Here is a 27807-nt window from a genome sequence, read left to right as displayed (position 1 = left end):
GCGGAAAAAATATCGATGAATATCGATATTATAACTAACTGAATATAAAGTATACAAACTTTAATAGTAGGTATTTCATAAAGTTAAAATATGTTTTAGAAAGTTTCACTGATCTTTTTTTTTAAATATTGTGCGGATGCCGTAGAGTTGTTGGAATTAGGTTGATTATATTTTATTTATACTTCGAGTGACCCCCATTACTGCTATCTATTGAAAGCATAGAAAATAATCAACTTTTTGGCAATTCGCTGGGTTTTGGATTTTAATTGGTATCCAAGGGTGATTTTCGGAATAGTAGATTATATTGTTTATGTAGTTTCATAAATATTAAAAGTATTTCTAGCAATAATTCTTGTACAAACTTAACTGACAAGACTAAAAATCAGCCTTGCACTTATATAAACTAAAAGGTAAATTGACTTTTTAGTTTTTTATGTTTAGATATTTCAATAGTTTATTTAATCAATAGGAATCTCATTTAGAATTGTTATAAATAATAATGCAATATATATTTATGTATTAACTTTATTGGGGCATATTTCTTACACTGGCGTACAATTAACAAAATCTCACTATTGGGTTTTTATTAAAACTTACATTATCTATGTAAAATTATAAATGAATACCACATTACTGTGACGCATTGGCACTCCTTAAATGCTATTTGCAATATCTACAATTAAATCTTGAAATATATAAATCGAGTAGATACTTCAAGGTTTAACTGTGTTGTAAATAGTATAAAATTTCTACCCTCATTCTCATCAAAACATAAAATAAACTTCAAATGATGTTAAATTATGCTCTTTTGTACATTAAGACATTTTACAAATTTGGTTTTAATGAAAATGATGATAGAATGTGTAAAACAATAATTACATAAGCAAAAAATAAAACTGTATAGGGAAAAGATTTGGCTTTGGACGCGATTCTTAAATATGCATTGATAAATTTCAACATACTTCGTATAAATTTATTTATTTAAAATAAAATTAGTATGATTAAAAAATACACGCTATGTACACAATAAGATACAAAAAAAATTCTCATCGATATGAGAACCACCGCCTTTTTGGAAGTCTTGCAAGTGTTAAAAACACTTGTATCAATCAAAACGTTATTTTATAGGTTTTTTTAATGACTGAGCAGTACGCAATCTTTTGAAGAATTCCTTGGCTACAAGCTTGCTTTGTTACTCGCATCGTTCGAACATTCAGCAAAGTAGATTAGAGTAAGCATCTATTTGAGCAGAGCTCGAAACATGGACGGGTGCAGATTCTGTGATCAAATTCTATTTGTTTACTGAGCATATCTTATTTCCAAAAGAAGTTCCCCACAAACTGCAGTTAATGATAGGCTAGTGAAAAAATTGAGTGTGTTCTTTATCTTTATCATTCTTGTTTTCAATTTGGATGCCGCATCGATAAAAACTTTTAAATTTAATGCTGCATTGTTATTTTTTTAATTAAATGAGTTTTTCGATCGGTTGAGACTTAACTATACGGCCGACCGTATAAACCAGTTGGCGGGGGTTTTCTCTTAAAGTAGCAGGTTGCGTTGGACTTAATATATTAAAGTTCGTTATAAATATGCATCTTGCAGAAAATAACTATAGCCATACATAGAACTGCTAGATACTTAATGGCTGTCGCTTATAATAAAACAAAATATAGACTATATTTAAAGTAGTATAGCTACTAGATGGCAAGATTGAGCACAGATTAAATAATAATACATACTAATGTGGCCGGAAACTTACTAACTAGTGGCGAGATTACTATGAACGCATATGCTACCTACTTTCTCTTTTGCTACCATACATTCATAAATAATTAGCAAAGTTAATTACTAAAAAATGGGTGGACTATAGATGTGGAAATACAGCTTATATTGTGTTTCGTTGTTTTCGTCACAAAAGTTGAAACTAGTGTACCAATTCGATTTAAGAGGTGATAAACACGGACAATACCTCTAATAGATTTGATTAGGATGAAGATAGCTCTATCGTGGCAACCAAAAAAGGAAATCTATAAACTTCGTTTATACCTTAAGACATAAACCCAGCTTCTTTCTTCCTGTTCAGGCATTCTACGTAGTAACTATAAGATTTTTATCAACTTTTGTGACACATCTCGCTTTTGAACTTCAACATAATAAACTTGTTTAACTAAATTGGAATGTTTGATAAAGTCTTCTAAAATAATTATTGTTTTTGAATTTGTATATAGGCGGAACGCACTTTGGTAATAACGATCGCATTATTTCAAACGACTATATTTAAAACGCAATATAAGCTCTCCTCAGAATTTGGCTTCAAGCTGCAATAATTTGTGCAGCAAATTATCTTTGTCTAATCTTCTATAATTTTTTAGATGGATTTAAAGATATGTACTGATCCCGTAAACTTTTCTACGGACTAAATAGTAAAATGGCAAATAGTCATTGAATAAAACGGTTTTTCTTTAGAATTTTCGAATATTATTCATTAAACTAACTTCAATTACTAATTTTGGCTTGGAATGTTTAATTGTTTAGTTTGCAACTACGATCAGAATTAATACTAAGATTAGTCTTTAAATTATTTTGGAATTTCTACTTCCAATAAATCTATTTAAAAAGACAAAAGACCTACCGTCGCTTTAAAATATCTAATCGGTTTTCTTTATTACTACTATATCTTAAGTAAGTCTTACCAACATAACTTTAAAACTGAATGAAATCTACAGAAAAAGGCCCACATAACCACCAACATAACTTTAAAACTGAAAGAAATCTACGGAAAAGTATTTTGTTATAGACAGTTTCCTCGCTTTGATAAATATTCTATAGTGCTTCTTTTAATTATTGAAAGGTAAATAAAAACAGCCCGGACATATTTCGATGGATTCGTTGTGCAAAGGAAACAAATCTGGTCCAGACCCAGGTACGTATACTAGAATACCGTCTTTTCGAAATCGATTTCTCAAATTTCTTCGTTGCTTATGTGCATTGCATGTTGTCGTATTTAGACAAATTATTTTTACTTTATACAGATTTTTCTTATATAACAATAAATTTTATCTGTATGATTTTGTGATATAACCTCTCTTTAAATGTGAAAGTGTCTTCCGTTCTTGCATATACCAAGTCTGCAGAGGTCGACATGACTTCTTTCGAAGATATTTTATCTATGCACATAACGTTAAAGTCGAAAGCTAGTTCAAATAGGGAAACACGTCTGAAACCGTCTACCAAAATACATGATGTGATACATTGAGTAATAAGTAATACACTACGTAATGCGCAATACAGTAGACACACCTGGATGGTAATGTGGGCAACAATACCATCCTAAACATTTCATCCGATTTGCTCGAGAGATACGTACTTAGTCTTACAGACTAAATCGCACCGGAATGTATTGTTTCTGGAGTTTAATTATTTAAGTTGAGCGCCTCGCGCCTGTTCGTCCTTCACTGAGACATGCTCATCGCTTTTTCATGTCAAACGATGGTTCCTAAAGAAAATTCAGGCTCTCTAATAGCACATATTCGCACGATCTTACTAGTGCGGGCATGTGTCGGGACAGTTTCTTAAACGTCTCCGAAGCAAAGTCTCTTCAATTCCTAAAAGCAAGTCTAGGTGTCTTTTCGTGACTTATTTCAGTTCGGTCAGTTTATATGTGTGCATTAGTTTACAAGAGTAAGGCGGAGTGGTCCCTATGTAGACGGCGACGTGCACGCAGCGGCGCCGTGGCGAGGATGTCTGAAGGCGGCGGCGGGCCCGCCTGCCTCGCGCCGCTTTCCTGGTAGTATATCTGGGCCCCGCCACACGCTGTGCCCAGAACTACACTGTCTTCGCTTCTGTCGACAAACGCGAAGAGGTTGAGTACAATATCAAAAATACTGTTTCTTAGACTTAACGGTTTTTTTGTGTAAATCTGAAGAACTAACAGAAGAATGAATATTTAAGTTTGTTTAAACTAAAAGATTATGATGAGTTTACAAATTTAGTAAGTAACTGAATAATGAAATATAATAGAGTTAACACAGTACAGGGAACGCCCATATATTCTCATGTAGACTAGAAATGGATCAGTCCCACTCACCGTAATATGAATTCAGTGAGGTCAGGTTGTTCTTCAAACTCATTATGTATAAAGCCCATAGTAGCGATGTCTAGTGCAGCCCAGGGGCCACCCTTCTTCACGGTGCCCCAGTCCGGGTCAAGCACCAAATAGCTGTAGTCCGATGCATCGGTTTGCGTAGTCAAGGGTTCCATACATTTCTGCTCGATTGGCCCTAACGCGTTTAGAGATGTTTCCCACTGCAACAAATTGTTAGTTTTAAATTTACCTGAAGGAGAATTAAAACTAATCCGTTAATGCATCGTGCTCCCAGGGACCACGGATATTTTTTGGAGAATACAAAGCTCAATAATTTGATATTATCATTTAACTAGTCCTGGCATAGGTTCTGATACAAATGCATAATTTTTTCTTACGAAGTACCTACTTAAATTAATCTTAATTAAATTTATCACATATTAGAAATGCGAAAAAATTTTATGGATGTTCTTTGTTACTCAATTGCCCCAGAACATATGGGCTACTATCCTCAGAGCCACTCGCCAAGTTGTGGATAATATCCGCGTCTACTTTGTTTGTGCATTATTTTCAAACCGTGTACTTTTTGAAATTTATTTTACGGCCATGGATTCAAGTCCTTTAAGGGCCTTTTAAAAAATACTAGTTTAGCTTAAAATCCGTACATCTGAGTTACGCTCACCAAAGAGTTGATGGTATCTGCGTCGTTGGCCGCTTCAAGGTCAAGCAGTGCAAGCAGCGCCATGTTGTGCAAGCCGCTCACGAACAGCGCACACTTGACAGCCTCTGAACTAAATGTCGGCAGAACCGCCAAGTCGCTGTCGTTATCCGTTTCAGAGTCTTCGCTTTCTTCATTTCGAACTTGTTTTGTAATACTGTCAACAAATGGTGTAGGTATGCTATTTAATTTTGTAATTATAAAGGAAGGATACCTTATTTCATCCGCGCTAAAATGCTAACTTTAAGTAGAAAAAAATATTATAAAAATTCCGAGAGAAAGTAGTTTCTTCTAATAAATACCCACAATAAATGATTTTGTTTACACTGCACAAGTTTAGGGAAATGTGAATATAGCCATTTTTTATTTTTGGTTGCCGAGATAGCACATTTGATATGTGATTTTGTCGCCTGTATCCAATTAAAGTCAAGATGAGTAAGTATGCGCTTTTAATTTATTTTAAGTATCTCGTCAAGGGTTTAAAAGTGCAATGGAAACCAGCCTCACACAAAAGATAGCGTATTTTTAGCTCATCCTTTACTCATAGCTACGTTGTGGACCTGTTGACCTTAAATGCAAATTGCATATATTTTTTGGAATATTTTTACGCATTATTGCTGTTTATAAAATGATACAATATTTGTGTCGGGAAATCAAGTTTTTCATGAAATAGAAAATGGGTCCAAGAATATTATACTTAATAGTAAAAAAGTAGTTTTAATATATTTCTGAAGATGAAAAATATAACTTTAAATGTACCCAATAGACAGTCACTTGGTCGTATAAAAGAGAGGGAATAATAGAAATTGGTTAAGACTGGAGTAGCAACGCAAAAATAGATGTAAACCTTTAAAAATGTTTGAATACTTTGAAATAAGTTTACTTATTGGAGATAGGAAGTCAAATAATGACTTACAAACCACGTCTCGAATTCCCCCGTCTGGAGGTCAATTTAAAACTTGTACAATTTAAACATTGTTTACTAACCTTTCTGAGAATGTGACTTGTTTGTCCAAAGCAGGCGTCAGTAACTCTCTCAGCTCCAAAGGTGTCATAACTCTACTGCTATATCCACTCGATTTATCCGAAAACGCTAGATGACTTAATTTCTCCATTAAAGGCGTTAATTGGACTCCCGACAATTTTTTCTTTAAACTAATCGCATCTGAATCTGTCGCAATTTGCGTTTCACTACTTTCTGATAACGATTTTAGAGGGAGCGATAGTGATTTTCGTCTAGACTGATCGCTTTGTAACGTTTTCGTCGAATCTTTCGCGACTTTCTTTGGTGTTCTCTGAGGGGACTTTATTAAATCCGAATCGAAATCTTTGAATTTGTCTAACTCACAAAGTTTAAGATTGAAATTAAACATATTCTCTTCTTTTGTCCTCTGCTTAATACCGGAGTAATACTGCTCTAAGTATTGATTGAATAATGATTCTGAGATCGCCACACCATCGTTTCTGAATACTGGGAATAATGGATCATTGATTGTCATTGTGTTTTGGCTTTTTTCTTGCGGGGAAGGTACAGATTCGTCGTCAATTTTCGACCTTTGTAATTTCATCTTTGACGAAGCCCTTGTGGATAATTTTCTGAACGTTTCCTGTAAATCTGTAACGCTTGCTAGCTTTCTTAATGGCTCCGGTTTATTTATAAAGTGTTCTCCTATACAGTTGCTGTCTAAAACTGTTTTGTTGTCCCTTTTTTCGTCTTTCACCCCGTTTGTTGTGTTCTCAATGTTTTTAAGGACATCTGGTTCAGCGTTTTCCCTTTCGTCTGCGATAAAATCAGGTTTATCTGGGTTCTGGCAAATCGATAGCATGTTTCCGTGTAAGCGCTTGTATTCAACCATAGGTGTGGAGCATACACTAGTTTGACCGGTGAATACTTTGTCGTTCTCTTTTACGTCTTCGTCTACGGATTTCTGTGTTTTGAAACTGAGGGATAACTTATTTGGACGTGGTCTGGGTTTGTTTGTGAATGGCACTACATCCGGCATACTGGGTTTTCTTTGTACACTTGGATTTTCTTCTCTGTTTGGTGGGGATATCATCGTATGATCTTCTTCTGGGACGGCGGTGAAGAGTAAAGATTTGTCCCTCTTCATACCCGATTGGGGATGATCTCGAGCTCTTTCGCGGTCCGCTTCTTGTAACTGCAATACAGAAATTTATTTGGCTTTGATTAAAATGGCTACATTTGCAAGGTCAATCAAAGTCAAAATGTTCTCAATTCCATAAATAAAGCTTGCCTTTCTAAAACAACTTAACGGCATTCGGAACGAAATGCTGTTCGATCGCGTAATTAAAATTAAGTACCTACTTATAGCATTCCAAATTATTTTGTAATTGCTGTTTGTTTACGGAAGATAAAAGATTGTGGTGCACACTTCTACACCGCCATTCTTATTTAGATACAATATATTTTGGAAACACTACATTTAAATACATTTACTTTTAATGTTTCAAATATATATTATTTATTACGATTTCGAATAAGAAAATAAAGGTTAGGATGGTATTAACCCATAAAAAACTGCGAATAAAATGGGTATAAATGGTGCAATTTTTATTCGTATTTAAATCACGATATAATAATAACTTTGTGTGGCCTGTTTTTACGCATGGCGTGTAAATCTCCTGAGGTCGCCTTGTAAAGTTGTAGTTCGAGTAGAAATAAAAAGTTTATGTTAATAAAAAGAATAAAACTCACCTTTTTGAATCTAGTGATAACTTCTTCGCCGTTTTGAAAGAAATCTTGCAATTTATCCGTTTGCTTCTTCAATGTGTTATAAGTTTTCTTTCCTACATAAACTACTAAAAGTTGAGCTCCTAAAGGTAGAGGGGTTTCAGTTTCAAGGTTTTCAGCGGGAGATTTTATCCGATATGGGTCCACTACTGTTAAATACGAGGTCAGACTTGGCGGCAGTTGTGTTGAAATTATTCTGCAAGAATTCAATTTTTTTTTATCCGTGAAAGTGTGGGCTGAAATTTTTCGTTTGAGTTTTATTCGCCACAACATTAAAATGGATAATGTTCGGCCATACGCAAGAGACGATATTTTACGCTACAGGAAACTAAACTGATATTTTATAACTAAATTTAAGCAAGATTTATGACAAACTCTTGTATGGTTAAATAAATCTACCTATTTATACCCTTGAAGGATACGTTGTAAATTTTTTTATTTTCAGTCTGCTGGTTTACGCTTTGCGCCATTTTTTATTCAGTCAATCTCGGTACACAAATTTAAAAACATAAAAAAACCGTGTACACGACCACTTTATTAGTGTTTCTCGAACAGCCGGTTAGTCACATCGACGGTAATAATTTCACCTCTAATGTTCTAAACGTTTACCATAAAATGGAGAAAATGAGGAAAAGTTTGTGAGCTAGAAACATTCCGCGGTTGTTAATTCAAACTTTAGGGGGTGTTTTTCTTTTTATGGACACAATGCAAAATTGCTTAAAGGTGGCTGAATTCTGTATGTTTTTTAATTCTATGTATCTGCACTGCTTTATTGATTAAAGGTTAATAATATTGAGACTGGACGTATCACAGTGATATTAATGATCGACTTAATCCGCCCATAGCAAAAGGGTCCAGGCAAGTAAATAAAGCCAAGCAAATGTAAAACACCAAAAATTGAAGTAGAAAGAAGTTAAATTAGATGATAAAATAACACAACATTTGCTTAAGTACGTAAAAGATATGCGATTTTAACCTGATCCAATATGTTCGTAACGAGATAAAAATCATATTTACTTGTTATTATATAGTATGACGCCTCCCAATACGCCTTTACTTCGGCGACAGTGCTCCAAGATTTGCATTGATTCCATATAGACGGATGTGGCACTCTGGAAATAGAAATATCGCTTTATTTTTTGTAATAAGTGGCAGTTGACTTGCGATCGCGACTGTATAGAATGTATTGTGTGGACCTTCCTGGCCTGATGGAGGAGGTCCCTCGTTCGATTCCCGGCAGAGTCAATTTGGGAATTTAAATAGACTACGGTTTTGGGTTTTCAATAACCGCGATACCCTTAAAAAGTTAGCCCGTTACCATCTTAGACGGCATCAACACTTACGCCCAGGTGAGAGTCAAGAGCTAATTTTAATGGAATAAAAAAGCCTTCACATAAGTAGGTAAAAATCGCAGGTCTGTGAACAACATATCGCAGCAGGTGTGACTAGTTGTAGACATGCGGTCGGTAGTTGTAGGTATATGAATAGTAAGTAGTTCAGTGCCCTTTGAGGCTGCGTCTCGACATATACGTTAAGCTTTCATCGTTCATATTATTACAATGAGGAAAGATTTGTTATTATTTTTTTCACTTTATTGCAGATTAAAAAAAATGGTCTACAAAAGATAGACTTGTAAATCATTTTCTACCAGCCGACCTTCGAAGTGCTGAAACGAGTGCGGGCGTAACCAAAACATTTTAGGAAGTAAAAAAAAATATAAACTTATCCAGAAGTTACTTGTCTTATTTCAGTAATAATAAGATTACAGCCAGTAAAATATACTGGCTGGCTGGCTGCTGGAGGAGATGCATCTCCCAAAGCCCCTTGCTAAAGCACGGTAATATGGAATAGGAGAAGTTTGCACCCGTTTATTATTAGACATAATTTATTTGGATATTATTTCCACTTGTGTGCCAGTGCTCTGAGAATTGATAAAGCTGTGGGAGAAGATACATTTTTATCCTTTCCATGGCGACATAATGGTCTCATACCCATGCTAGCCGTACCGGTGCTAATAGGGATAATATACTTATTAGAACAAATACCGGTCCGATTTAAGTTCATTTTTTTGCATTTGATAGGAGTCATTAGTAGGAGATATTTAGGAGTCGAGAAAACTAATTGATTGAGTAGGGTACATTATTTAGAATAGCGGTAGGGAGAGTATGTTCGGGAAACTTATCGGAAGCTTTACATAAATAAAATAAAATACCAATGAGCGTATGCCTATGGTTATTTTGTTATTTTACGCACATGCCTTTACATTGTAAGAAGACCTCATTAGCCTTTTTATGTTTATACGCAAAGATAACATTAACTTAGAGATGACTAATTCCTAGGTAGATTCTGCTTTCGAAGTACATTCGATGGTTATCGCAGGTTATCAGCGTAATACCGTCTTGTAACAATTATTGAGTCTTTAAATTATCAACAATATTGATTAGATACAAAAGTATAATAAACACTTGAAAGTGCGCTAGGAAAGTTTTTGGTTTAAGAAGGTTAGAAAGATCTTATTATAATATTAAGTATTACATGAATGATAGAAATGCGTGTGTATGAATTTATAGCTAAATATTAGTACGTCAGTGAGATGGTGATAACAAAAAAAACACCCGCCCCACAACTTTTACGTGGGCTCTTCTTAGACCATGGAGCGTTTGGAACCTTCCTAGCTTTAGTATTAAGTTAACAAATGTAGTTATCATGGTCAACTTACATTAATGATAACATATTATGCCTCCGCCACTTGTGTTATATAATGTCACAAGTATGTTATAAAGTAGTTATGCTTTATGACACATAACATAAAGTTTTGGTTGAATTGTATGGCTTGTGGCCGACACGTGGCCAACACATCTTTCACTGTGTACTCTACGTTCTCAAATATGCTAAAAATAATGCATATATAGATAACATAATGTTGATATTTCAAAGCTTTTATTGGGTATTGATGTCTGTGGTAACTATAGATATATTAATTTATATGAAAAACCACGTAACAAAGTCGCTTTTGTCTTCACTTGTTAGTTATTTCAAATTTGCCAGGTTAAAAGGTTACTGGGTAGTACCTACCTAAATTAAAACAAAAGTAAAAAAATATTGATTCTGTCAGTTAAGCCGAAAAAGAGAAAAAACCTATTCTACTTTTTTACTTGTGCACTAAATTTTAACTTGCAACTACTAAAGTCACTTTTTACATGCATTTTGTTATTTAAAATGAATTAAAAATGTACTTAATGACTTAAACGTGTAAGTAGTATGCAATGCAAATACGCCTTGAATAGTCATATAGATAAATTATACTGCCTTTTAACTGAAACAGGAGTTTTAAAATGTTTCATCGCACCATTGACCTCGCTGGCGTAGCGGAGAACGCTGCCTGTGGTCTTATAAGTGGGGGGTACTGGGTTCGATACCCGGCATGGGCAATCTCAGAATTGGGAAAAGGGACAAAGAAGTCCGCCAAGCGACTTTTTTTACACTAGTAAAAAAAAAAAAGGAAATAGGACCCTTAAAGTAAGTACCCTTTTATTTGTACAAAACTATGAAGTTAGGGAAATAAAAGAATAATAGAAATACAAAGACGGAAGTAGAATACAAAAGGCGGCCTTATCGCTTAGTAGCTCTATCTCTGCCAGGCAACCTAAGGATTTTTATTTATTAATTTTTTTACAATACACACATCGCCATCTAGCCCCAAAGTAAGCGTAGCTTGTGTTATGAGTACTAAGGTTACTGATGAATAGTTTAATGAATAACATACATAAATACTTATAATATACATATAAACACCCAGACACTGAAAAACATTCATGTTCATCACACAACCATTTTCCAGCTGTGGGAATCGAACCCACAGCCTCTCAGAAAGCAGGGTCGCTGCCCACTGCGCCAATCGTTCGTCAAAGACAACATGAGCGATAATGGACAGGTGGTAGAAAATTATTGCCTACGCACCGAATTGACAAGCTCGTTTAAGGTTTCTGTCTAATAATTTGTGGCTTCTCTCGTTTTCATCGAATCATAGCCTTACCTACTCAGGTATTAACAATATATACGATAGGTTGGTAGGTAAGTAAAATGTAATTCGTTAATCTTGTTACAGTACAGTGGGCGCTCGGTTGACAAATACGTTTATTGGATTGAGAGCCTTAAAGGTAACATAACTTTTATAGAAGGTTAAGACAGGTTGAAGGGTAAGTTGTATAGGTTAGATTTATAATTCTTTTCTCCGCCACGTGTTATGAATACAAAAGTAACATAATGATAATATTTGTATTAAAATGTTTCTGTGACGTTTTCTTGTACTGCATTTTAAAGTTAATGATCTTGTACTGGCCTACTTCATTTTATTTTTATTACAAAATCTTAGCGAGGGACGCTGCAGAAGTGTGCGTAATTAGGCTTTGGTCAAAGTGACGCAAACCTAGAACTAATTTAGAGTAATTCGCTTGCCCCTCAAATTGACAAGATTTCGTAATCGCGTGCTGCACCCCACTCGGGATTCACCTGTTTGATCAGTGCCCTTATTCTCAAAATTGGAGTCGCATTTGCGTATTCAAACTCTTTAGGCGAAAATTTTGTAATATATATCTTTATTAATTTACAATCGTTGCTGCATAATCTTAGGTAAACTAGGACTTTAAAATAATGAAATAAGTTATAATTTGCCCTGACGTTCCAGTGTTTTGATGCTCGAAAACGAGTCTACACTTGCAATCTCACCAACAAAGATGTAAGCTTCAAAACAATTTGTAAAATCATTAGTAGAAAATTAATAACTCAAAAATTTCAAATATCAAGTCCATTTTATTTAAATGACCGCAGTGTGCAACGACCCTGCTTTCCGAATCCAAAGCCGTGGGTTCGATTCCCACAGCTGGAAAATGTTTGTGTGATGAACATTAATGTTTTTCAGTGTCTGCTTGTTTATCTGTATTTTATAACTATTTATACTTATTTTTGTACATGAAAATATTCATCTTAGTACCCATAAAACAGGCTACGCTTACTTTGGGGCTAGATGGCGATGTGTGTATTGTCGTAGTATATTATATTATTATTATTAATGTTATAGTCAAAGTTAAATGAGCCCGTTACTCGAGCGTTTCGGCACTTCAAAATACTACCACTCAACTATTGGGAACGTACAAATAATATGATACTAACTAGCTCACGTTTTGGTTCGATGACGTATATACAACCATAACCATTTATTGTTAGCTCAGACCAGCAGTCCCGACTTCGAGAGCTTGTTCGAATATTTTCCATAGCCATTTAATATGTAGTATGTAACTATATATATCGGTAGTGATCGTGAACAGTGAGAAATATTCACCTTATCTTACTTAAACTAATTTGTAAATAGTATGGGAGATAAAAAAAACGGAAGATGATATTGTATTATACATACTATAAACAACTATGTTTGAAGTTGATACGGACGATATCTATTTATTCCTAGACAACGCTAGACGCTATTGCCTTTAACGCACTACCGGTCAGCCGCAATAAAACGCGCCCGCGTTATTGCCTGCCGCATATAGGCCGTTAGCCGTATCGAGATGGGTTTTATTCCGAGACATTGACTCTAGACGTAATTTATTTTTTTATTTTATATTAGTAATTTAACAGCGTTACTTACATATTATTTTGGTTCTGGGATCATATATACGTAAAAGTGCGGTCTTAACTAATTGATTTCATATAATTTATTATATCTGTAGTGGTACTTAGATATGGAAGAATTTGCAGCGGCTTATAAAGTTAGGCGCGCAATTAGGCTTCGTTGGTCTATTGCTCTAAAACCGTTCGAAGCAGCAATGAGAAATTAATAATCAGTTATGAAAACATTTATTGTAAGATACAACGATATTTTATACCAGCACAAAAAATCCATCGAAAAAAAAACATTGTATACACCCCCAATCTCGAGGCAAGACAGTCTTATTTTAAATGGTACCTATAAAGGTTTTTACATTCTTTGAATTTTTAAAGACGTTTGAGGAATATTGTGAAATTTAGGTACACGGAAACTTTCATGACCGGGAAACTCAATTTGCGCACAGTGCGCCGCAAGTATAGGGGATGCGCATTATTCAACCAGCGTAATGTCTCGCTGCCTGTCGTCTTTTAATTCCAAGATACTAGCTGTTGCCCGCGATCTTCCTCCGCGTTTATTACGTTTATTAACAAATCACGTGGGAACCGTTTGGTTTCCTAGGATAGTAAGAAGCTTGTTACTCGCAGTCTTTTCATCTATCAGATCTATGCGAAAAATCAAGTTTGGTTGCCTATTTAATGCGTGAAGGAATCAAATCAAATCATCTTTATTTGCTAAACGTGGTACATTTTTGGTGTACGTTCGTTTTAAATTGCTCACATTTTGCCATAATATGGCGTGATAAAATTTTATAATAATGTTTATTACAATTTATAATTATTAATTTAATTTACTGGATATTATTTATTATTAATTATTTCATTAAAATTATGTACGATTTGATAATATTAGTTAGGATATCTTATATCTTTAAACGAGCAATTCTTGTATATATATATATATATATATAATTAGAATCTCGGAATCGGCTCCAACGATTTTCATGAAATTTAGTATACAGGGGGTTTCGGGGGCGATAAATCGATCTAGCTAGGATTCATTTTTAGAAAATGTCATTTTATTTGTGTTTTCCGGTAATCGGTTATTGGTGCAACGAAGTTGCACGGGTCAGCTAGTATCATTTAAAAGGAGATACGCGCAATGGTGCAGCGTATTGCGGCTAATCGGCGAGTCGCGAAGCTGAAGTGGCAATGGGCGGGGCACATAGCTCGAAGTACCGATCGACAGTGTGGTCCCAAAGTGCTGGAATCGCGAGTTCGCACCAGTAAACTTTGGTCTCCGGACTCATTTCATGTCATCTATCCGAGGTGGACAGACATCAAATGAGTCCGAATCATATGAATTGAAGCTGCACAAGTGGCACAATATCGTGATATTTGGAACTCCCTTCGAAAGACTTATGTTGAGCAGTGGACGTCCATTGGTTGACATGACGATGATGAGGTACCTATAAAGTTACCAACCTTTGGAAGACTCAGCATTGGCACGCGTTGGAATATATGGCAGCCGTACTGCAGCACTGGTAGGTAGGTCTCGAAGATCTGGTAAAGCTTCTCCGCCAGTCGTTTCGGGTTCGGGTCTTCCATGCTATCGGCCAGGGCTTGCAGGTCGCCGTGGTACACCTTGATCATGGATGTGAGGAGGCTGGCGCGGTTTTTTAACACCCAGTCTGGTATGTTACGGTCGCTTCCTATTGCCTGGCCAAAAGGAAATACTTATAAGTAAAACACGATACCGAAAATTCATTGGAATCCCGATTCTTTATGCAAGCTGTTCTTAAGTTAAGCTCGCATCTTACGGGCCAGTGGCTTCAGGAACATGGATGGAAAGATTGAGTTTATAACGTAGTCCACTTTAAACAATTAATTTATTCAGTAACTAACTATCGCCCGTGTTTATTACAGCTTTTTACAAATCTCGTGGGAACCGTTTCTATTACAGGGATAAAAAGCATATGTTACTTACTCAACGTACTTTGAGCTTACTCTATGTTTAAAATCAAGTAGATTGGATGTTTGGTTAGGGCGTGAAGGAAGGACAAACAAACAAACAACGTGGTAATATTATTTTAATTTTAGAATATTTCTAGGTATTGTTTTTTTTTGTTTTTAGTGATATATATTGGGGGTTTGTATTGATGATATTTATTTAAACACTTGTCCTGGCGGATTTCGAACCGTCATATAATTTTTTTTACCACTACAATTTAGCCCTTAACTGCAATCTCACCAGGTGGTAAGTGATGATGCAGTCTAAAATTATAACCGTCTAACCAGTTAGGGAGCATGCTAGTCATACCTCTAATCGATGTCTACGCGACATCGCACCGGAACACTAAATCGCTTAGCGGCTCGGCTTTGTCGGCAGGGTGGTAACTAACCACGGCCAAAGCCTCCCACCAGACCAAACCAAAGAACATTCAGATAATTAAAAATTCCAAAATTTCCCCTGCCGGGAATCGAACCCGGGACTTGCTACTTTAATTCACAGCGCTCACCGTTGCGCCGTGGAGGTCGTCAAAAGTACATGTACCGTTATCCGTACCGTTAATCTAAGTCGTAAAGATAGACGCGCTAATAACATATAAACAAGTTTGATATCAAAAGACTCACCAATATATATCTACCATATTCTCTGATGATAAATTTTCCGCTCTGTAACGTGATGGCTAGCGGTTGCGTGAAGAGGGATTTGATGCAGTGCGCCGCACCCACCACCTGGCCGAAAAAACGTATATTTGTACACTTTATTTAAAACAAAAAGAAAAAAACCAATGGTCAAAACCAGTGGAAACTTAAAAAGTAGGATACAAAAGGTGGCCTTATCGCTTAGTAGCGATCTCTTCAAGGCAATCTTAGGATTAGGAAAACCAAGGGAAACCGATTGCTTGTGTGTATTATTATTAAATAAATAAATAAATATACTACGACAATACACACACCGCCATCTAGCCCCAAAGTAAGCGCAGCTTGTGTTATGGGTGACAAGAGATAACTGATGAATATTTTTATACTGATAAAATACATAAAAACACCCAGACACTGAAAAATATTCCTGTTCATCACACAAACATTTTCCAGTTGAGGGAATCGAACCCACGGCCTAGGACTCAGAAAGCAGGGTCGCTGCCCACTGCGCCAGTCGGCCGTCAAAAGCATTCCATTTTAGTAGTGGTTTTCGAAAGGGCCGTTAGTCACTTCACTCCATTTAGTAGTTGACAGAATTTTCTCACCTCTAATGTTCCAAACGTTTCAAACGTGCTTATATTAGGCCTACTTGATATAAATGAATTTTCAATTTATTGACTATAAAACAGGGAAAATGGGAAAAGTTTGTGAGCAACATTACGCGGGTGTGAAGTGAGAACGTTTTCACTGTTTTTGAACACAATGCATGCAATAATGAACTTTAAACGTTTGAACGTTTCATAAGTGCCTACTATAGGCCTTCATACATAGAGAAGAACATTTGAATTTGAGTACTTATAAATAAAAAAATATTTAAAAAAAACCACATGAATGGTTATTTTTACGTAGATACACAGCACTTGTATAACTATTGTTTGTTGCACGCTCGCAATACAATTTAATCCGCTAACAAATCTATACAATAGCAAGCACTCAAATACAATGATAACTTCAATACCGCGAGAGTCTATACAAACTGTATGCTCTCAGATGGGACTGGTTGAGGCTTGAGTACGTATAATAAAACAACTTATCTGAATGCAGATTAAGCAAAAAATATGCGAACCGTCAATACGTGCTTGAAATGGGCGGTATATTCGAATTTCATCCTTAGGGGAATCACCGAGAGAAGAGAAATGCACGCAGCGTGTACAATTAAACTCTTTTGTGATGCCCAAAGAAACACTTGTGTTTTGAGGGAATTTACAAGTGTTGTAGATCATTATAATGAAAATTATACTTCTATAGGTTATTTGCCTTGGTTTTTTTTTAAAGTTACAATTGAAGGACCAATGAGACGGCACAACAAATCAAAAGTTAATAGGCATCTTCTAGGCTAGCGCGCTCCACCTAACGCTGCATCATCGCTTACCATGTGTGTACCAGGTGTGATTGCAGTCAAGCACTCGTCTATAAACATAAAAAAAATAAAAAAATCTGCTAAGATTGTTGTAAGGTTCTTCTTAGACCAGGCGCTTTTGGAACCCTCGTAGCTTTAGGTTTAAGTTGGCGAACGAAGTTATCACCATCCCCTTACAATTATGTAAACATATATGTATGAACGCTTCATAAGTGCCTGTGATAGGCCTACATGAAAAAATAAATTTTGAATTTGAATTTATAAATTACACCATACAGATTCTCCTACTTTTTGCGGAGTATAGCAAATTATTAATTTTCATAATATAACGCTGGCAATTGCAAAACTTTATGAGATAGATTTATTTAATATCTACTAGCTGTCCCGGCGAACTTCGTACCGCGTATCATTTTTTTTGATGAATGTTATATTTTAATACTTATTGTCATATTCCGGTCTAAGAGGAATCCAAAAAATCAAATATCATAAAAATTGGTCCAGCCGTTCTTGAGTTATAAATGTTGTAACTAACACTTTCTTTTATATATATTGAAACTACGGGATTGCACTAATTATTGTATTCCAAATGTAGGGCAGCCACATTAGTACCTACATTGCACACTTGCAAATTAAGGGCGGGTCGTTACTCGGTAGTATAAAGTAAACTACATAAAATAAATATAATGTTGAGATTTACACTCCACTTACGGATCCGTATTCCGCATTCAAACCTCACTGCACTATTGAATACTTGTATACTCTATACGAACTTTTGCACTGACGCGGCTCGTTGTAATTTCATACTTTGAAGTGAAATTAAAAATACGGGGAGAAAAAAATTCGTTTCCAACGCTGCATTTTGACCCAGTAAGCAATCCGCCAAATTGCTTTTCATTCCGACTAACGCGACCTAACATTTAAATCTTGCGATGAACGCCGGTGCTTACATAATAATACCTAGTTTATATCGTATACACGTTAAGGTTTATTGGAATTTTTAAAGTGAAACTTCTTTAGAATCGTTGTGATTACAAACCGGATGCAACGGAGAAAACGACAGGTAAGAGAAACGAATACAAAAATGTGTAGGATGAAGCCGGCAAAGAATGAGACAGAAATATACAATTTTATCTTTTTTTCTCCTATTTAAGTTACCGAGGAAATCGAATAATATCTAGATAAAGAAACAAACACATAAATGTATAGGACAGAGTGAGATGGAAAACATTATACATTTTTTTACCTATTCTTGTTGCCATGGAAACTAAATAATAAACCTTACATTTATCCTGATAGTTACTTTTCAGAAGTTAAACTTTCGCCGTGTGTGAATAAATTGCACAGGATTTTTTTTTTCACTTTTTATTCCACTACAAGTTAGCCCTTGATTGCAGTGTCACCTGGTGGTAAGAGACGATAGTAGCGGGCTAACCTTTATTTATTTAGCCCATACCCTAATCGGTTCCAAGCCGACATCGTACCAAAACGATATCGCTTAGCGGCAGGTCTTTGTTGGTAGGGCGGTATAGTCCAGTCATTATAGTAAGTTCACCTCGGAATTCGAGATAACCAGCTGTAAGTCTCTAAATACTTGCATATTGACACCCTAAAAGTTGTCTCAAAACCAACATATGGCAGGGTGTAAGCAACTATTAAATTTCAAGGTCATATCTTTTTTTTTTTTGAGCTTTCTTTGGAAATATCTCATTCCCTATGGGTATTTTGCAATTTTTATTTATTATCAATATTGTAGAACACAAAATTCTCTACAAATTTAACTAGCCACAGCCGAAGCTTCCTACCGGAGAGAAACTTAGAGGTGTTTTTCCCGACCGATTTCGACCACGGTGGAAGATATTATAGCGCACAAGTGCGTGCGCAAACACAGGTGCACTCTTCATTCCCTCAATCTCATAGACCGATGACGGCATCTCCAACAAGAAGAAAGAGATCAGGCGAAGAACCGACAGCGTAACGTGCTCTGCGAGGCATGAGGGTGAATTCCCGAAAATTTCCAAACTCTGGGCTGTGTGCTCCGGAATTTCTTGATAAAGAAACCCAATAGGAAGGGATTGATGGATGGGCCACAGTGGGCCCACTGTCACTGACCCATTGTGGAGTCCACGACCATCATAATAATAAACATATCAAAAAAGATTTTCTTACCGACTTAAAAAAAGGTTATCAATACGGTTGCAATTTTTTTTTAAATTTATAAGCCGATTTGAAAAATTCTTATTTAGTAGTTTTCTTGCTACTATAGTCAAGGGAATACGATTAACTTGTGCCAACTTAAAAATGTCAATAAAAGAAAAATACATTACAGTAGGACATTTATGTGGATTTTCAATAAAAATGCAATAAAAAAACAAGGCTCAGCCCAATTCATCAAATTAATTGCTCTTTTAGTTTACTTGTCGATTAGAGAATTTGATTAATGACCTAGGGCAAACTGGTTGTTAGTGTATGTAATTTAAAACACCTTAAAGCAATACGTATCTCAGATTTCACACTATCAAGATCAGATGAAGACATTGGCATAGATTATATTATTTAAGAATGATCTAATAATCTACGACGAGGACGTACGATACTGTCTTTTGTGGGACAAATAAAACGGAAGGAGACTTATAAAGAGGTAAAAGAGATGGCCATGGATAGAGAACGTTGGAAAAGGCTACACCGCCCAGAGTAAATACCTAATTAAACTTATCATAACATATTTTATAACATTGATTAGCATTTTTCCAAATGTGCAAATAATTATTCCTATTTAATTTATTGAACCCTTCTTACTGTGGGAGGAACCCCGTGCCTTGAACTGGGCCGTTAATGGGTTGATATGGTGATGATGGTGACAATATAGTAACCTGAAGAAATGTGTTTTTTACAGATTCTTTAAACTGAAGCTAATTCCTAGGAGGTTCTTATTTTCTGTCTTTATGTCATAAAATCAAAAAAAATACATCATACAATATACAAATAAAAAAAACCGAAACCGAAAAACGAATTTTAACCGACTTAAAAAAAAGTTATCAATACGGTTGTAATTTTTTTTATATTTGTAAACCGATTTGAAAAATTATTTTTTAGTACTTTTCTTGCTACTATATACGAGGGAATACGAATAACTTCCTACGTTTTTTTGGCACCAACATAAAACGTCGAAGAAAACATTTATTTCTAGCTTTTAACCGTAATAAACCTAATTCAAATTCAAATTCATTTATTTCAAGTAGGCCTACTTTATAAGCACTTTTGAAACGTCAAGTATGCATGTTTGTGTGACTCTACCACCGGTTCGGAAAGCAGATTCTACCGAGAAGAGCCGGCAAGAAACTCAGTAGTTGCTCTTTTCCAACATCAACATTTACAATCATTTTGCTATCTTGCGGGAGATGAGAGCGAGGCTGGCTGCTTCCATTCTACCTTGTCATTGAGGAATTCATCAAATGTATAGTAACCTCGCTGTACTAGATGCGTTTTTACACATTTTTTAAATGTATGCATTGGTAGGTCAAGAATTTCCTTAGGAATCATGTTGTAAAAGCGTATACTCAACCCCACAAAGGAGTTCTGCACCTTTCGCAGACGATATGCAGATATCACTAATTTATGACCGTTTCTGGTAAGTCGATTGTTAATTTCAGCTTTTGATTTATAAAGATTAATATTTTGCCTCACAAAGACTATATTACTATAAATGTATTGCGAAGCTACTGTAAGAATACCTATTTGTTTAAATTTTTCACGAAGCGATTCGCGTGATCCAAGTTTATATATTGATCGTACGGCTCTTTTCTGTAGTATAAATATACTTTCAATATCTGCAGCTTTTCCCCACAGCAAGATCCCATAGGACATAATACTGTGAAAGTATGCGAAATAAACAAGCCTAGCTGTTTCAACATCGGTAAGCTGTCTAATTTTCCTGATTGCATATGCAGCTGAGCTGAGTTTACTCGCTAGGCTTTCTATATGGGTACCCCTAATTCCTAGAAGGTTATTATTTTCGAGACGTAAGTAAGAGAGTAAGTATCTCATACAAAACTGGCATTTTAAAATAATCCTGCTTCGAAAAGCGAAAGTTATAAACTCCAGGTAAGGTATTCTAATGGCCAAGCAGTCCCATCCCAACAACATTAAGGTTATTACGCTGTTTTGTTGCGTTACTGGAATAAATTAAGACGATTGGGTCAAACCGAAGAACAGGTTTATGCTGTCCTAATATTGCACAACTATTACTTGAGCATACGCATACAGCCGCATGTATATTGGACTCATGTGGTGTCGTGACGCGTGGTCGTGATTCATACATTTTGTATAAAGACGTGCATGCTGTAAGACTTTTATCATATTTTTTTTGAAGTTATACTTCTTTTGGCAAGTTAGGGAAAAATGATGAGAGAATTTTTCTACGATGCGCGCGCACACCGTCACAAAAAACCGACACCCTGAATTTAGCTATAGTTAACAGAGCAAAAGTGAGGGCATCTACGTTTTTTTTGAGACCTGACAACTGTATTCACGGTATGTATTTTTTTTTTTTTTTTTTTTTTTTTTAATCTATTTTTTTAAGGGACTTTTATAGGTTACCTATATGTCAGCCCCATCGTTACACACAATATCAATCCTAAATAAACATAAATCTTAAACTACAATGTATTTCTTTGTGATATTTAAATAAAGTTTATTTAACTAGATAATGCGTTATAATAAAACTTTCAATGTGTTAAATACCGTTAGTATTTTTTCTATTGTTAGTGTCGTTTTTTCTACAGACGTAGAATAAGGCGAAAGATAAAATTTTAGATTTTTTTTTATCTTGCAACGCCAAATAAGAATAACTTCTAACAAGTGTACATGAGTACACACCCTTTTTATGACTTACTATATTATAAGTATTTATATATCTTTGTCTGGTGGGAGGCTTTGGCCGTGGCTAGTTACCACCCTACCGACAAAGACGTGCCGCTAAGCGATTTAATGTTCCGGTGCGATGTCGCGTAGAAACCGATTAGGGGTATGACTGCCATACTCCCTAACAGGTTAGCCCGCTATCACCTTAGGCTGCAACATCACTTACCACCAGGTGCGATTGAAGGTAAGCGCTAACTTGTAGTGGAAAAAAATACATATATAACCCATAAAAAATATTCAGCACTCATCTCAGCAGTTTGCAGCGACCCTGCTTTCTGAGTCCAAGGCCGTGGGTTCGATTCCCACAACTGGAAAATGTTTGTGTGATGAGCATGAATGTTTTTCAGTGCCTGGGTGTTTATATGTATATTATAAGTATTTATGTATATTATTCATAAAAATGTTCATCAGTCATCTTAGTACCCATAGCACAAGCTACGCTTACTTTGGGGCTAGATGGCGATGTGTGCATTGTTGTAGTTTATATATCTATAACGAGTGTTTAACCACAGATACGTATGTATAACAAAAAGTAAGTATAACATAAACACACCTGTCCGGCGAGTGCCAGTCGCTGCGTGTCCGATACCCATCCCGGGTGGAAGTAAAGCACCGCGTCGGCTGGGTCGTCCTCCTCATCGACACAGCACCCAGTGTCGTATACGAACACTATCATCATTTCCCTGTAACAACATTATTTATAAACATTACTGGCTTTAACTATGGCTCCGAAACATAAGTCTAAAAAAATGGCGACGTAAAATTAGCGAAATTGAAAAAAAAAACACCGAAATTTGTTGCTTTTTTGTTGCTAATTAGTTGCTAAAAAATTATTTTTTTTGCTCTAACCGATCGCATAAAATCGGCAATAACGCTAACTTTACATTAAGATAGCGTGGGAATCACTGAATGTCGACTGATCAATCAAGCAAATAAGGGTCAATTTGTTGCTAATTTGTTGCTGGAAGATACTTAGAAAAAAAAAATAAAAAAAAAAAAATTAAATTAATTGATATTTTACAATTTTCTTCTAATATAAATAAGAGTACTTTGTAGTGGTACGTTTTGTTTTTTGTTTTTATTTTTTTTTAGACGGAACTGAAATACAGCAGCATAACAGCAGCATAACTAGTATTAAAATAGTAATGAGTTTTTATTAATGCATATATTCACATTAAATCTTGAATCTAAAGTCTAAAGGAATCAAAACTAGATTTAGGTTAGGTTAGGTTAGAACATGTATATGAGGGCACTTGGGTTCAGTTCAGTCAAAAATTATATATTATTCACTATTATTTATATTTGACTGGGTGTTTATATGTATATTATAAGTATTTATGCATGTTATTTATAAAAATATTCATCAGTCATCTTAGTTACCCATAACACATTATTTTATTTAACTCTACGCAGTGCATTTGGGATAAATTTTGTGCGAATATTTTCTGCAGTAGTGATACGATGCCGCAACCGCCAAAAAAATTACAGAAAACAATAAACAATAAACAAAAAAATGAAAAATAGCAATTATTTTGAATAGTTTTCAGAATGAGACAGGCGGGTGTGGTAGGGTAAAATCTACAATTTAAAGTTCCCTTATTAAAAAAAAAATTTTGTTTATTATTTTTTTTTCTAAGCATATTCCAGCAACAAATTAGCAACAAATTGACCCTTATTTGCTTGATTGATCAGTCGACATTCAGTGATTCCCACGCTATCTTAATGTAAAGTTAGCGTTATTGCCGATTTTATGCGATCGGTTAGAGCAAATAAATTAATTTTTTAGCAACTAATTAGCAACAAAAAAGCAAAAAATTTCGGTGTTTTTTTTTTCAATTTCGCTAATTTTACGTCGCCATTTTTTTAGACTTCCGAAACATGGTCGCTAACTATGGGCCTCATAAGAAGGCTCAGAGTCACTCAGCGGGCGATTGAAAGAGCTACGCTCAAGTTATCTCAACGTGATCAAATCAAATGTGGAGATACGTAGAAAAACCAGAGTTAACGATGTAGCTCAACGAATCGCGAAGCTGAAGTGGCAATGGGCGGGGCACATAGTTCGGAGAAAGGATGGACGTTGGGGTCCCAAGGTGTTGGAATGGCAGCGCCGCACTGGTAAGCGCAGCGTTGGTCGACCCCAAAGTGGACAGACGACATTAAGCGCGTCGCAGATAGCCGCTGGATCCAAGGGGCACAAAAACCTGTCTTTTTCTGTACCCCTGGCAAAGAGTACAAATAAATAAATAAATATGATACGACGATACACACATCGCCACCTAGCCCCAAAGTAAGCGTAGTATAGCTTGTGTTATGGGTAACTAAGATGACTGATGAATATTTTTATAAATAACATGCATAAATACTTATAATATACATATAAACACCCAGACACTGAAAAACATTTATGTTCATCACACAAACATTTTCCAGTTGTGGGAATCCAACCCACGGCCTTGAACTTGGAAAGCAGGGTCGCTGCCCACTGCGCCAATCGGCCGTCATATGCGAAAAAATTAGTATGCAAATTTTCAGGATGATTGGTCGACTTCTTAAGGCTTGAAAGTGTAACAGTCAAAAAACTCACATTCTCTTTTAGTAATCTAGCTGATTTTCGCCACCTTTGTCCGCGTTTTTTTCGGAATTTCAGAAATCCCTCGGGATCATCCATTTTTCGGAGATAATAAGTAGCCTAAACTTAACCAGTAAAATCTATCTTCATTTCAAATTTCAGTCAAATTGGTTCAGCAGTTTGTCGACCTCCCTGTTTTATGTTGGAGGCCCGGGTTCGTTTTCCGGCAGGGACAGTATGGGAATTTATAATTTCAGAATTTTCACTGGTCTGGTCTCGTGGAAGGCTTCGGGAGAAATTAGTTATCACATTTCCGACAAAGAAGTGCCGCTAAGCGATTAAGCGTTCCGGTACGATGTCGCGTAGATACCGATAAGAAGCATGCGTGTTACATAACTGTCATACTCCGTAAGCCGCTACCATCTTCCGACGGCCGATTGGCGCAGTGGGCAGCGACCCTGCTTTCTGAGTTCAAGGCCGTGGGTTCGATTCCCACAACTGGAAAATGTTTGTGGGAAGAACATGAATGTTTTTCAGTGTCTGGGTGTTTATATGTAAATTATAAGTATTTATATTATTCATAAAAATATTCATCAGTTATCTTAGTACCCATATCACAAGCTACGCTTACTTTGGGACTAGATGGCGGTGTGTGTATTGTCGTAGTATATTTATTTATTTATTTATCTTATACTGCATCATAACTTACCATCAGGTGAGATAGCAGTCAAGGGCTAACTTTTAGTGGAATAAAAAATAAAAATAAAGTTTTTGTGTGAAATTGTAACAAACATCTTTGCTCTTCTCTCATATATTACACAATGTGTAATTGAAAACCGAAATATAATACTGTCTATGACACTTATCTGTGAAACTGAAACGCTAATAGTTTTCGAGTAAACCACTGCATAATTTTTACTAAAATAAATCGGTATCGATACGGCCCTAACATCACATTACAATTAAGTGACAGCTGTCAATATTGATATTGATGTGATTGATTTTATTGTGTACTTACATATACTAAGTATTATCAGTGTATTTTGAGGTACAGAGATACTTTGTGCGTTTTAATAATGTCTCTGTCAGTTGATTTTTTAAACCGCAAATTAAAATGTGTCTTCTTTCTCTGGGCAGTTTCCGCACGCAATCGCGGCGCTTCTTGTGCGTCTATGTGATTGGTATGCCTACATTACAAGAGTAAGATCTTACTTTTAACCAAGATCTATAAAACCCCCTCGACTAATGCTAATGCTTGAAGATTGACTTTTTTTATTATACTGTGGAAATCATTTCCTTACAGTCACTAACGTTTGTTCAGCACCATTGTCTCTAGCAATCGTCCACTGCTGTATACAGGATTTTTTAAAGATTTCTAGATTCCACATCTTTGTGACCATCCACATTTCATTCTACAGATATTTATTAAAAAATTGAAAACCAGAAATATTTGACGGCCGACTGGCGCAGTGGGCAGCGACCCTAGTGTTTTCCAGTGTCTGGGTGAAATACAAATCCAATTTAAAAGAGAAATGAAGTAACACTAGTGGTGGAGGCTAATTAATTTAAACAGGAAGTAAAAGAACTGTGCATACCATTATTAACGTAAATAAATGCCATGATATTATTTATGCATGTTTCAACATTTACTGTTTTCAAGTGTACTTCAAAAATGAGTAAGTAATTAATATCCTAAAAATATCTTAAAACCTATATAGGAACCTACTCTGAAGTACTTTAAGTGTAATGCAAGAACCACATGAACATCAAACGAGAAATTAGAATATATTTATATCAAAACACAAAGGTACTGCAAATGTTTCTTTCTCGCAAATATAGTGATTAAATAAATAAGTGGTTTTAAAGGTCATTTAAATTTATTTCAACGTCAATGCAATCGTTTATATTCAAATTAAACAAGTATTCTATTTTAACAATTCCCAATCGTCTGGGAATCCAAATGATTATCTCGTGAGAACAAATATTATGCTACACTAATGTTAATTTTTCACATATTGTTACTTAAATCTTACAGATGTTTTTCCACTGATTTTGTTTGCTAAAAATTTTATAAGACAATAATATTATTTTTATATCTGTAACAGTATAAATATGTATAATGGCTTAGTTGTAAAATTGCGAATCAATTAATAGCTCCGGTTAAGCAATATTGATTGATTGATTTAGTATTGGATGGAAAAACCAATTTGATATTTTTCTCAAGGAAAGTATGTTAAGCTAATGAACACCAGATAATAATGAGTACTGTATAAGTCAGTTTACTAGCTAAGCATTCCCTCTTGGGAGTGGGATAGAGGTGAGACTCCCAGTATGGAGGAAACCTATGCCCAGGAATGAGGCCAGTGATGATTCTCCAATACAAATAGATATTTTATTTATTAGCAAGGGCTGCAACACAATTAACATTGTCTGCAGAAACACACAGTAATAAACCTTTATATCTAGAAAAACATATTAGCCTGTAGAAGTTCTTAGAGTTTAACCCAGGTTAAGCATATTATCTTTTAATGTGTTCATACATTCAAAGATTATCTATGGAGCTTTGCAATTTATTCTACAGTTCAATAGACAATACATATTGTTATAAAAAAAAACAAATAAACGAAATGAATGCACAATAAAACTTTAATGATCTTTTTTTAGATAGCGATTTGCGCTTCAAAAACTATTTTGAAGCGCAAATTGCATATTAGTTTGGAGAAAAAAAACGTACGTCTCTGAACTATGTAACGTACGTCTATGTAATGGCTTTGTAAATTTATATTTTATGGATTCAAGAATTTCATAACACGAGCTCGACCGCAGAAATGTCGATGTCTAGCCTGAAGCTAATCATCGCATCTACGGAAATTAAATATAATACACTTACTTTGCCATTTTGGTAGATTTTCCGTTCCTTCGCTGTTTCAACACACAGTTTCAGAAATACAACATGTTACACGGTTTCGGAATAAGAAAACAAATCGATTACAGGGCGCGTAATATATTCATATTAATAAGACGATCTCTGTTAATTCCAAAATTCCAATAACACGACCACCTCAATCACTGTTTCATTACAGAGTAAAAA

The 27807-nt window shown here is 35.4% G+C and overlaps 1 protein-coding gene across 1 annotated transcript; it reads right to left on the bottom strand.

Annotated features, from left to right (window-relative positions):
• Positions 1–509: 509 nt before the first annotated feature.
• LOC120628660 lies at positions 510–27807 on the bottom strand. The gene is made up of 10 exons (XM_039897208.1): positions 27607–27807; positions 22701–22830; positions 15793–15897; positions 14644–14877; positions 8572–8666; positions 7519–7750; positions 5790–6961; positions 4767–4959; positions 4088–4305; positions 510–3842 (listed from the first exon to the last, which is right to left on the bottom strand). The coding sequence occupies exons 1-10, from the start codon at positions 27612–27614 to the stop codon at positions 3674–3676; spliced, it is 2556 nt and encodes an 851-aa protein (XP_039753142.1). The 5' UTR covers positions 27615–27807; the 3' UTR covers positions 510–3673.

Source organism: Pararge aegeria, chromosome 13, assembly GCF_905163445.1.
Source record: "Pararge aegeria chromosome 13, ilParAegt1.1, whole genome shotgun sequence".
NCBI lineage: Eukaryota > Metazoa > Arthropoda > Insecta > Lepidoptera > Nymphalidae > Pararge > Pararge aegeria.
This window is presented reverse-complemented; position numbering and strand designations above follow the sequence as displayed.

Excerpts from the sequence above, each read along its gene's own strand:
- LOC120628660 (XM_039897208.1), bottom strand. Across the intron at positions 14,878-15,792 it reads AATATGGTAGATATATATTG|GCAATAGGAAGCGACCGTAA; the intron begins GTGAGTCTTTTG and ends CCTTTTGGCCAG. Across the intron at positions 3,843-4,087 it reads CTCACTGAATTCATATTACG|AAGCGAAGACAGTGTAGTTC; the intron begins GTGAGTGGGACT and ends GTTTGTCGACAG.